The following is a 13041-nucleotide window of genomic DNA, read 5'->3' as shown; positions in this document are numbered from 1 at the left end:
ATCACTTCAATTCTAACCTATTGTTTGATACAGCACCTGCAAATTGAACCTACTGCGTGATAGAGCACCAACAAGTCTAACATACCACCTGGTATAGCACCTACAAGTTTTCATAAAGATTGATAAGCACCTACAAATTTAACATATTCCGCCTGAAACAGCACCTACAAATCTAACATACTGCCTGATATAGCAGCTACAAATCTACACCAGAAGGGACAGGTGTGCCATTTTGGGGGTTTGATTTCAGTCTTATAAATATGTAAATAGTCTTCAGAAGTATTAGAAATGTACGAATGACACAATTCCTTTAAAAATACTTCAAACTAGGTCTATATATGTCTTTTCTATATCTCACAGAGTATCTTACAATGACGAGTCGCCATTTTAACATTCAAACGCTGATAATTCTAAAAGCATGGTTGCGAACTGTAGACACTATTACTGATTAGCTCAGCTAAAATATTCCAGTTATGAGACTAAAGTATGGTCAAAAAATGGCCTATCTATCCCTTTAAATAAACTGCTTGAGATACATTATGGTAAGTAAAAAGAAAGTCATCGTGAAAAAGACTTTCATCTTAAGCTGCTGATGTAACATCTATCAGGCTACTAGATATCTATATTCAATTCATTTGGTTCATCACCAAAATCTGTCGCCATGACAAATTTTTCAGTTGAACATTGGTCTAATGGGAAATCAGGATGAAATGAATTTTAGATTCTCATCTGTTCAGCCACTTTTAATTATCCAGTCTTTTTGCATTAGTCTACTTGATAGATTTCCTTTTGACTAGGTTTGTGCATTCGTGTTGTTTTACTCGCTGGTGGCTCCATGCGTTGCGGTTGTGATTTACTGACAGAAAACAGAAAAATACTATGAAATAAGTATTAAAATCTGTATTTTTTATTTCCTGCATAAATTAACTAAGATAAAGTCCACATTGGTTAAAAATGAAGATGAAAAGAATATCATTCAAATTGACGATGATGTCATCATACGTTAAAAGGATACTACCACTTAGAATGGGCATAACAATTTCTCAAACTTGGTCAACAAGTTAGTGAATACATGTATATTCATCAGTTGGACTGAATGTTTAATTATGACAGTAACAGGTCAACAGCAGGTCGCTGACCAAATGCAATATTGTACACTGTCATACTTATGTCACTATTATACGATTTCATTAATGATTACATGATATCAAAAAATTAAAATACTATAAATTCGAGGCTGAAATTATAGCCTACATACAATATTCAACAATTATTATTACAGACAATAAACTATACATGAACAAACAATACAACAAATAGTATCAATACGCAAAAATAGCACTTTTATAGTATCTCAATATGAAACAATATATCCATTAAACTTGATAATTATTGAATCACGCTTCTATGCATTTTTCAATATTACTTAGTTTATTGATGATTACTTAGTTTTATGGATTTATTTGATTATAGGAGGTTTCTGTTGTACAGTTTTGACACCAGGTAAGTCCACTGATGAACAAAGACTCATTTTAATGAAGTTTAAACAAATCTGGTCATTCTCAGAGGTAGTATACCTTTAAGTTTTCATAAAAGTGACCTTAGATTGCTTATATTGGTTAGTGAAACATATGCTTAAAATTATCGGTTCTTAGCACACTCATTATTAAAATATTGGTGCTAACCTCTTAGCTTATCTAAAAATGATAAATATGAAGCCTGTCTGATAATGTATTAAACAGCGTGGATTAAGAACTCTCGAATACATAAACATTTAAATTAAATAGCCCTAACACGAAGTTAAGATAAAATGAACATTTGTTGGAATCCTCTTAAGACTGATGAAAAGTTGATTTCAAGAAGATAAAAACCAATAGCTGGCATTCCTGTATTCCCAATAGATATCGTATTAGAGTCAATTCCTTTATTCCAAACAGAGTGTTGTTCAAAACCAGAAGACAATACATATGTAAATCTGACGTATTCCACATTTTTAACATATACATAAAATATCAAAGACTGTAATGTCCTAATAATATAACATATGCCATGTTAAAAAGATATAGCTACCATTTATCTTTGCTTTTGGGGTTATGAGATAAACTTTTATTTTCTAATTTTGTCATATACATTATTCTATGCTTACAAAATTTAACATAATTAATTTTGTATCAAATTTACAACAGCTGTGTCGAGATGGCAAGCATGATTGCTTTCTCTTCAGTTGTCATGAATTCCATTAATAATTATATTCTATGTTTAGGTTATTAAATAATCGACTAAACTAATATTATAGACATACACAATCTGCAAACTCGTCCTCATATAGTCGAGAGATGAACAATTTCAAAAACTAGCGATCCAGAAATGGATCAGAGCAAATCCACGAGAAAGTGTCATTCTATGTCTGGCCATAAACGTGCTGATATCCCACCCGTATATCACGTCCAATAATTGAGTAGGGCCAGATTAGAGGCTAGAAATCCTTCTTCTAGTTTGCTCAAAATATCTGACTGCACAGCCTATTATATAATAATAAAAATGACTTACCTATACGAGAAGAGATGACCAGCGTTACTAGTAGTCCGAACATCATCATTAACTTCAACATCAAATCCCACTTGAATAAAATCGTTGTAAGGTGTTAAATGATTGTTTTTCTATCCTCAACCACCGTTTATAAGACAAGATATTTAACTATTTATACGTCAAGATGAGATATCAATCAAATATTAACTTGATTACCATCAGTCCCTGTAGCTGCCTTCTGTAAAATAAAACACGAATGGTTTTCAAATTACTCCTCACCATCTAATTTCTTTTAGAAATATAATCTTCTTCCACGTGCCTTAATATTATTGAATCGCCAATACCACCCAGCTATTGTTTCTTAATTAAAGTAATAAATATATCACATCCCCAATATAACACATCACTATAACATGTACATCCATATTATTCACACCATTCAGACACCATTACTAGATTGACATGTACTAATTGTTACAATTCTTATATACTCAGTATTACAGACCTCGCTTCACTTATACACCATTACAGTTCACAGTGCTAATGATAAAGGACAGGTTATGGCCCTTGATTCAATTATTTCCTTTAAAAGAATTGAACTCCGTTAAACCCGATTCTATCTAACAGTAGAATAATAGTTGACATACGCCTCGTTTAAACTGCTAATATTATGATAATAAAAATAACGATCAGAAATATATTGTTATTGTTCAATTGTAGGTATGATGAGAAGGATGTCTGGTTTTAAAAACAAAAGAAATGGGACATCGTTCAATCATTTCAGATAAAAATTTAAATCCGTAGGTGTTGTTGGTGAAATAACTCACTGACTTTCAATGACGTAGGTAGTCTGTCTGCAATATCGAAACTCGCAACGTTGTTATACCAAACCTTTACTGACAGGTCCAAAGCATTAGGATTGTCGCCATAACATGAGAAGAATCTGGCCAAAAAATAGTACTCTTTAAAGCAAATAGTTACAGAAAATCGATAAAGTAAATTAAATCAGCTCATAATTCAACTATAAATTTTACAATTATTATCATCTATTCTAATTGTCTCACAGATATTTAAAAACAAGGGTGTGTAGTCTAAGAATTATCTATTTTCTGTCCTAAAATATGATATTGTCATTGATGAGAGATATCTGTACTTGGATAATAAGTGTATATTCATCAGTGGTCTTACGTGATATGGCACTGAAGAGATATACTAATCTTAGAATAGTTTCACATTCTAATTATTTTTTAGGACATAAAACTCCATGTATTTCATTTTTCATTTCATTCTAACTATTTAGCAAAGTGTACATATTATAACGATGGTGCGTGTAAATGTTAATTAAATTAAGTAAAGTATTGTTGAAGGGTAGGGAGACTGAGAGATACCCTGCCTCGCTACTAATTATACAGTCAGGGAAATAGAACTGTTAGTCCTTTGACAAACACTGCATGGAAGTACTCAGATAGAGTTCATCATAGAATCTAATATGATCTCTTGTCACAATCACAACTAATAATGTAATTTGCACACAGAAGAAAACTACTACCAGTATTTTAAACGATACACGAGTAATAATTATGATATAAACCAATCGTTAGTGATAATATTTTTTAAGATAGTTCATTTTATTTTGATAATAACTTACTACACAAATGATTTTTAAATCGTGATTCATTAAGAATTGAATGTAAACTATAGCATTTGTAACACTTAAAACACAAATAGCATCACAAAATTATACATTTGACCGAAACAACACTGTGTTTACCGCGACTGTAGTGATTGAATGTAAGAATTTTGATTTGTTGTTGCATCCACTTTCATACTTGCTGCCTTTTCTAATGTCTTGACGATAAAAAGAAACCTTCAACTCATTGAAAACATGGTAGAGAATTAGTTGTGATATTTCTCGAATATCAGTAAATTAAGAAGTTATGGATGTACAAGTAAAAGGAAAAGTGTGACGTGTTATTCGTCCAACCTCAACATCAGGCTATCACAAAAGGGTGGAGATGGCAGATTGCTATTTTTAGACTCAAAGTCTGGAACTGTCACATATCAAGGAAATTTTCAATGAAATATCTAGGAAAGGAGGTTATTAAACGATTTAAGCCGACAACAGACGATAAAAACATCACTTTCTCTTTAACAATCATTATTTAACTTTACTTAAAAGTTTCTATCGTTAAAATAAAAAAATTAAATCTTTAAACCAAGTTAATCACCACATCTGAAGAAAGGAATAGTTTTTTGTAACAGTTGTAGATTGATTTTAACGTCTTATATTACAATCCGGAGAAAACAAGATAACAGACAGGGGTTCATGCCAACTTTCTTTAAAAATTCAAATAAAACTTCCTTTTAATGAGATTGATATATATTTCGACGACGGAAATCCCATACTGTTAATTTGTTAACAAGATAAAAGAAAACTTTAAACTATCAAATAACTGACATGCACAGTCGTTTTCTTGACTATTTTTTAATCAGATCTCAGACTTAATCATTTAATAATAAATTAATATAAACCTATCCTTAATGAGTGTTAAATTGTATGTGAACAAGATTAATTGGAATGGAATTGAAGGGAGGTTTACGTTCTACAAAAACAGTCAGAATAAACTCCATAAAAAAAGTACCGCTCGCCAAGGACGAACCTAAATGAAAAGGTGATGCTCATGTTATGAACCACTGCGATTTCCTTACTCATTGAATCACTCCAGCTACTATAGTTACGAAATCGAACCTCAGCGAACCACGACTTCTTTTATAGAATGGAAGACACGCTTTGCTGAGTCTTTTCTTACTTACAAGATCCTTTCAATTAAATACAGGTTTCGATTAGATTTGTAAATAGTATGAACCATTCAGTACATTCTCAATGCTTAAAAGATCCTGATGTAAAGAGGGCGGTTTAGGTGAATAAAAGGTATGAATAATTCTTTCTGTCAGATATGATGGTAATTTGACGAGGACATTAATAATAAGAGTTTAACTTATATAAACCAGGAACATTTGATACAAATATATTTCTCTTCAGGTCCCAAGCTGCAAATTCAGCTTCTGGAATCTCTGAAATCACAGCCCTACCATGTCATTCAGCTGCTATTATTGTCAAGATGACAAGCTTCATTGATCTTCTGCAGCTACACAAGACACGCATCATTGACCCACAGCAGCGTCTTTCGTCTCTGTAAGGACGGACCTCTATTTGTTACTGAAAGTGAAACGTGTAAGGTCATTGAATCAAACTTTGTTGCACCTCTGTAGTTTCTATGATTACTAACAAGACTTACCGTGCTTAGCCGAATATTATTAATCATTATTGAAACATTCTCTAAGAAAATAACAAATGCAAAACATACCATAGACAAACACGTTAGACAAAACAATAGAGAAGGAAAGCATAAAAATTGCTTAATCAACAAAATCGATCAAGGCTGCATAAAGGAAACCTATAAAAATATATATGTGGGATACGCATTGTCTGCAACTTGTTATTATTTTGTTCAATTATTGAATTTCTATAATATTATCATAGAACACAATATAATAGTAGTAAGAAATATCTGTTTAAGACATACCAGGTGTGGCATACATTCGAACTGTATATAAATATCAATAATTTACATGATACAGTCATTAGTGATAAAAGTTCTTCCTAATATCATAATTTTTTATATTTAAAATATTTATATAACATATCAATTAATTATATATATCAATTATAAATACGATGCAAACTGATATACTGGAACGCTGTATCTCGCATTAATTGGAATGGTATTCAGTATTAACATATATCTCCAAACCATACTACGTAGGTGACAAAATAAAAAGCTATTTATAATTTAAAGGGATTTTGTATCGTGGACACAGATAGCATCAATCTGCACCATTAAAATTTTCAATTAGACTGTGGTTCCTGCAATCTAAATTTTACCAAAAACATCACACGACTTTTCATCTTTAGCAGTAATGTGTAAAGTGAATTATTCTATCATTAAAGGCGGTACGTAAAGTGAATTAGTCTGCCATAATATATGAAGTAACCATATTGTTTCCTTCATTATGATAATCAGAAATAATGGTGCTTAAATTTCACAAGTCTTTGAAGTATTTTGGAGGACATTTTATGCTGTCCTGTCAAGTTAACCACAAAGGGGTCAACTACCTTGTCCTGCCAGCGGATGCGTAGCATGTTGCGGGGTGGAAATGCTGCAGCTGGCTTTTATGTCCTTTGTAGATGGTCCAGGTTTCGCAGCCACGGGGAGCGTAGTGTGCAAAACTGCAAGGCTAGTCTAGTCTATTATTAAAGGTGATACTATAGTCAGCTAGTCTATTATTAAAAGTGGTACTAGTCAGTCAGCCTATTATTAAAGGTTGTACTATAGTCAGCTAGTCCAGTCTTAAAGGTGGTACTATAGTCCTGGGGGGCAAACGTGCAATCGAGGGGGGCAATTTAGCAAAGCACCTTAACAGACGATTAAACGTCGGGAAACGGACTTTCATGGAGTATTTTAGATTCGAGATTATTTTTGTTAAAACACACAAGTTATAATACGTTACATTTTTATTGCAGTTTTAGTTTAAACGTAGTCGGGTATGTTTTATGGCAAAACGTTGAACAATTACGTCCCAAATACGCTGAAGGCAAGAAGAACAAGATTGCGCTGGGTCATAGATCGTCGTTGTGGTGAGTCAACGCGAGTAAGAGTTGAAAAGCTGCTTTCACACACAGCGGTACTAGAACCGAATGTGGCAACGCTTGCAGTCAGTGCATATAATTTAGGGAAAGCCAATTTCTGCTCGTATAGTTTTTGAAGAACAAGATTGGAGTCCTGATTTTCTGTCTTGGCAACGTTATCTTGGAGAAATTGTTTTGACACCCCAGTTGTTAGGCCCCTTCCAGTATCACCTACAGCATGCTTCCAATATGTGTAGCCTTCAGTGATAAATTTTTATGCACCCGCAGATGTATTGTGAAACACCCGACATGGAAATAAAAAAGGGGCGTCCCTTGACACTGAATACTCCAGCCAAGGAAATCGATCATATCAGCTGTTACTAAAATGGCGACCAGACTTCGCTGGAAATTTTATTCTCGGTTGCTTTGGAACGTCTTCATTTCCAATGTCACCTGGTACTCCTGTCTTTTCAGAGCATCTTGGTACTGCATCCGTTGTGTTGCCCGCTGTGGTTTTGATACCAGTGTCAGTCGTAGTAGTGTCGGAACCATCAAGCAATTTGTCTTTTTTGATCAAATATTTATCCATTTTTCCTACGTTTGGTTGTTTGATTCATATGAATACAATTTAGGATAATATATGTCTATTAGTATTTATAATCAACCAATCAAATCTTTTGAATTTTGAGTCGGTACAGATTACAATCCAGTATCAGACCAATAATTTTGTTACCAATGACGCTTTACTGCAGACTTTTTATGATTTTCAACGAACTCAATTGTATCAAATTATCTATTCTAATGTAATTAAGTTCTTAAGTAGGTCTACAGATAGGAATACTTAGTATTTTGTTGAACCATTTCGCATAACGCAGCCCTGAAAGCCATAAACTTATTTTTCGTTACGTATAATCAAAATATCGAAATACTCATCATGTGACCGACAATGCAAGAGCAGCTGACTGGTGCACTTACTCCACCATAAAATGCCTGACCAGAATGACCACTGTTTGCTATTCACTCAGACTCAGTTACCTGCCGCTTCTTTTGACTCAGGAAAAAGAAAAGGTGTATTTTAAAAAAGTGACCGGTACATTTTTCTAGGGGGGGGGGGGGGAGGGGGGGCAGGTTTGGCTAAGGTCCTGACTAGAGTCAGCTAGTCCTTTATTAGATGTGGCACTATAGTCAGCTAGTTTATTATTAAAGGTGGTGCTATAGTCACCTAGACTATTATTAAAGATTGCACCATAGTCAGCTAGTCTATTATTAAAGGTGGTACTATAGTCAGTCAGTCATTTATTAAAAGGGGTACTATAGTCAGCTAGTCCAGTATTAAAGGTGGTACTATAGTCAGTCAGTCTATTATTAAAGGTGGTACTATAGTTAGCTTGTCTATTATCAAAGGTGGTACTATAGTCAGTCAGTCTATTATTAAAGGTGGTACTATAGTCAGCTAGTCCTTTATTAAATGTGGCACTATAGTCAGCTAGTTTATTATTAAAGGTGGTGCTATAGTCACCTGAACTATTATTAAAGATTGCACCATAGTCAGCTAAATTATTTTTAATGGTGGTACTATAGTCAGCCAGTCTACTATTAAAGGTGGCACTATAGTTAGCTAGTATATTATTAAAGATTATACTATAGTCAGCTATTCCAGTATTAAAGGTGGTACTATAGTCAGCTAGTTTATTATTAAAGGTTATACACTTGTCTTTTATTAAAAGTGGTAATATCGTGTGCAAGTCCAGTATTAAATGTGGCACTATAGTCAGCTAGTTTATTATTAAAGGTTATACTATAGTCAGCTAGTCTATTATTAAATGTTGTAATATAATCATCTAGTCTAGCATTAAAGGTGGTACTATAGTCAGGTAGTCTAGCATTAAAGGTAGTACTATAGTCAGCTAGTCTATTATTAAAGGTGGTACTATAGTCAGCTAGTCTATTATTAAATTTTGTAATATAATCATCTAGTCTATTATTAAAGGTGGTACTATAGTCAGCTAGTCTATTATTAAAGGTGGTACTATAGTCAGCTAGTCTATTATTAAATTTTGTAATATAATCATCTAGTCTATTATTAAAGGCGGTACTATAGTCAGCTAGTCTATTATTAAAGGTGGTTGTACAATTAGTAAGCAGTCTGCAGTAGGTACTTATAGGAATCTGAAATGAATTATCATAGAATACTGTAGTTTCTAAGTTTACAAAAATTAAAAGGCATAAGAGAATTTATAATTCACTTGTAGTAATTAACAAACTTTGCCTAACAATTGTGACTTCATGGGCCAATTAAAACGATGATATGTGGAATAGAAATATTATATAAGTTGGTGTTTCATATTCTATATCAATGTATGTTAAAATATATTTGTTTTGATATTTTTCGAAAATAGGGATTAAGTTGAGCGTACATAGGTTTTTTTACAAGAAATTGGTTACCAACTATTGGCTTACCTAACAAAGACTAGATTGAAGATCTTTGACGTTTATAACTGACAGTAATTGAAAATATTTGTTATATACCATTCCAATTTCTACAAATAGTTTTTATGTCTTGAAGCAGGTGAAAGACTGATATTAGTAAAATAACGACCTTACTTCCTGACAGATTATACATAGATCTTGACAGAAAATAAATTGAATTTATTCAACACTTTTTAGATGTTTATTCATGTTGTTCATGAGTGGGCTACAAGTTATAGATTTGGGGATAGAAAGATAATGTTTAGATTATCTATTTTCTGGCAGTAACGATTTTAGATAGTTCAGATATGTCATGAACGGTGATGACTTGACAAAACTTTTTGTGTGTTCATCGAAATCAGATCTGATATTATGCAGATTGTTTATATCAACAAGACAACTTTGATAACAATGCCATATCAAATCATTTCATATTTTAAATCTTTAAATAAAAAAATACCCATACAGGCAAAGCGAAGGCAGGATAACTTGGTGGTAGAAAAATAAACCACGTTTACCAAGAGCAGAAAACAAAATGCCGAAAATGGAAATAAATTTAAATATTTAAATTGATGCCTGAAACAAGATTTAATAAGGAGAAAATTAAACTACCTACAGGAAACATATTATCTATTGTTATATTTCAGATTGACCTGGGATTAATTATTTACAAAACTGATGGAAAAAAACTGGAGTTGATGAAAGCAATCTCGAACATCTACTATACTTAACAAAAAGAAATAACTAAACAAGTGACGTGATAAATAATTAATACACGACTTTTAGAAAAGGCTATATAACTACATCTAACAGTAAAATAGTTCAAGAATAAACCTATTATATTTTCTATTTATTTTTTCGCACCTAATTTGTCTGTCTTTTGAAAGTCCACTAATTATCATTCGACAGACGCATTTTTCTCGAGGTCATAACAAGTTATTTTCCAAATATATTTTTGTTATTTTTCTAGGGAAAATTACAATATTCTGTATCACAGAACTCAGCACCCACCTAATGAAACTTAATAGAACAATAACACTTGTTTTTTTTATTTGGTCTAGCCAGATTCCTCACATAAATGCACCATAATTAAATCAATTTACCTCGTCTTTCATTTTTACGTCAATTTACAAATAAATGCAACACATTTACGACAAATCATAAAAGAATACATTTTTCTATTATCAAATTCTCAAATGTCCCTCCGAATTAACAGCAATATACTCGACATTACTTTGATACACAGTATAGCTAGAACATTAACTTGACAATAACCTCAAAATATTCACTTTAATGCTTGCTGGTACTAAAAAAAACATAGTTTCCATTTAAATTAAGCAATTCATTTACACACAACACAGCCGATCATTTGATAGAATTACATAATAAACTAAAAACTTTGTCTCGTTAAATTTTTAAGAAAACCAGACAATGTTGCGCAAGCGGCAATGTTGTGAACTTTAGTTACACATCAAATTTGTACACATACCTTTCTTAGTACAATCTACATCGATCGGTGTCTTTTTTCTCATTTTTGCATTCATCAGACCTCCAATTAGAATGAAAAGACATAACTCATGTATTGAACAGTGAACATTTTGACAAGTTTTTCAGCAGTACTCTACATCATAAAAGCCATTACTGCCGACTCCATAGCAATCTCGCCGCAAATACGCCATTATCTTATCTAAATATTTCAGTAATAAACGAAGCAGTGAGAGTCAAGATGGTATAATAAAGATTTGTTGTAGGTAGAAATTGAATGCGTCCCAAGTGAGATATAATTGTAAATAGTTAACATACTTAAAGCACTATCTAAATTTACTGTTATTTTTCTATTACCTACTTCAAGTAATGATCCAGCACTTAACACCATTTAACCATTCAAAGTTTCTAAAGGGATACATTATACACTTGGAAGGTAATCTGACATTTGGACAAATTCCAAATAAAAAACAGAATATAATAAAACGCCTTTCGTAATTTTATCTGTACAAGAACTTTTTTGTTATCATGAAGAATTTAAAACAAAAAATTCACCACTTTTTTTTCATTTTGAGATAATAAAATAATGAAACAGTATTATTTGGGTTTTTTTAATCAAAAGAAGAAAAAAAAATTTTTATATCTGGTTTTTTTTTTTTGTAACGTCGTTAATGGTCAAATTATTTTCGGTAGCGATTTCATTAATTTAATCAAGATTTTTTCTTAAATGCAGAGAGGTATTACATGACGTCACGTCATGTACCATTTTTCAAGGCAATCCAGAAGGCGCCGAAATTGTCGGTTTTATACTTTAATTGGCTTTACGATATAATTCCCACCGTTGTTTGGTAAATAAAGACTACAACGTGTTAATTAATCAGTATATTGATTGACAGAATTGCCTTCTTCAATAATACAGATGATTATTACAATGGAATGGTATACCTGCTGATAATGCGTCGGTCTTTTCCTGATGACAACCAACAATGTTTTTCACAATACTTTTTAAACTAAACATGACTGATAGTTACTTGGTACATTCAGAAAATTTTGTTGAAAACAGGGGAGTTCAGTTAGTGAACATCAATATCCAATTAATATGAATCAAATTTAATCAGTATATAGAATAATTGCTAGTGTTGTCTAGTTCATTTTCCTATTAACACGTTATACTAATCATATAGATACATCCTGCTACAAAATAACTCTTTACTTTCACTTACTCGTCAAGGATAATGAGATTTTAATCAGATTAGACATTGTTTCATTAATAGCTCTCGTATTTACCACTTATCCCAATATCAATTAACTCATATAATGGGTTATCCAAAACTTTTTAGTTTTCAGAAATATATAGAATAAGCGGTCAATATAACCAAAGAAAAAAACAACAACACCGTTATCAAAATATTAATATTTACTTCAAAATATTCATTTCTAATTTACTTTTACTAAACCTACAATTTACTCATTAATTCATGTCATTCAATACAATCTCTTTTAAAAAATACAATTCAAGTTCTGTAGTAAATAGTATTTTAGTTCCAGTGTGTATTGACTTTAAAAAGATTTTAAATTTTCGAGGGAATAAGAGACTAATATTATTCTTCGATTTCAATTTAATTATTCGTTGAAACTCAATATAAATCTTTATAAAAACGCAATAACTTGGGGTTTTTTTTAAATTCTTGCGATGTAGATTCTACACGTATATAGCAATAGGACCGAATAATCTCATTACCATCTGGAAGAAACAACATATAACGAACATTTCAAACTGTTAAACTCTTAATGTCATTTTTAACCGTCAAAATAAGTATTCTCATTCGTATGTATGGTATTGACAGAAACTAATACTGTCTAGATTT

The 13041-nt window shown here is 31.9% G+C and overlaps 2 protein-coding genes across 2 annotated transcripts; both read right to left on the bottom strand.

Annotated features, from left to right (window-relative positions):
- Positions 1 to 1800: 1800 nt before the first annotated feature.
- LOTGIDRAFT_161898 (hypothetical protein) lies at positions 1801 to 7808 on the bottom strand (the record flags this gene model as incomplete). The annotated part of the gene is made up of 3 exons (XM_009057784.1): positions 1801 to 2029; positions 2551 to 2620; positions 7673 to 7808. The coding sequence occupies 3 exons, from the start codon at positions 7806 to 7808 to the stop codon at positions 1801 to 1803; spliced, it is 435 nt and encodes a 144-aa protein (XP_009056032.1).
- Positions 7809 to 8914: 1106 nt separating this feature from the next.
- LOTGIDRAFT_161897 (hypothetical protein) lies at positions 8915 to 10803 on the bottom strand (the record flags this gene model as incomplete). Its single annotated transcript, XM_009057783.1, has 2 exons — positions 8915 to 9388; positions 10792 to 10803. The coding sequence occupies 2 exons, from the start codon at positions 10801 to 10803 to the stop codon at positions 8915 to 8917; spliced, it is 486 nt and encodes a 161-aa protein (XP_009056031.1).
- Between the last annotated feature and the right edge of the window lie 2238 nt (positions 10804 to 13041).

This window comes from Lottia gigantea, assembly GCF_000327385.1.
Source record: "Lottia gigantea unplaced genomic scaffold LOTGIsca_31, whole genome shotgun sequence".
In the NCBI taxonomy this organism is placed as follows: domain Eukaryota; kingdom Metazoa; phylum Mollusca; class Gastropoda; family Lottiidae; genus Lottia; species Lottia gigantea.
This window is presented reverse-complemented; position numbering and strand designations above follow the sequence as displayed.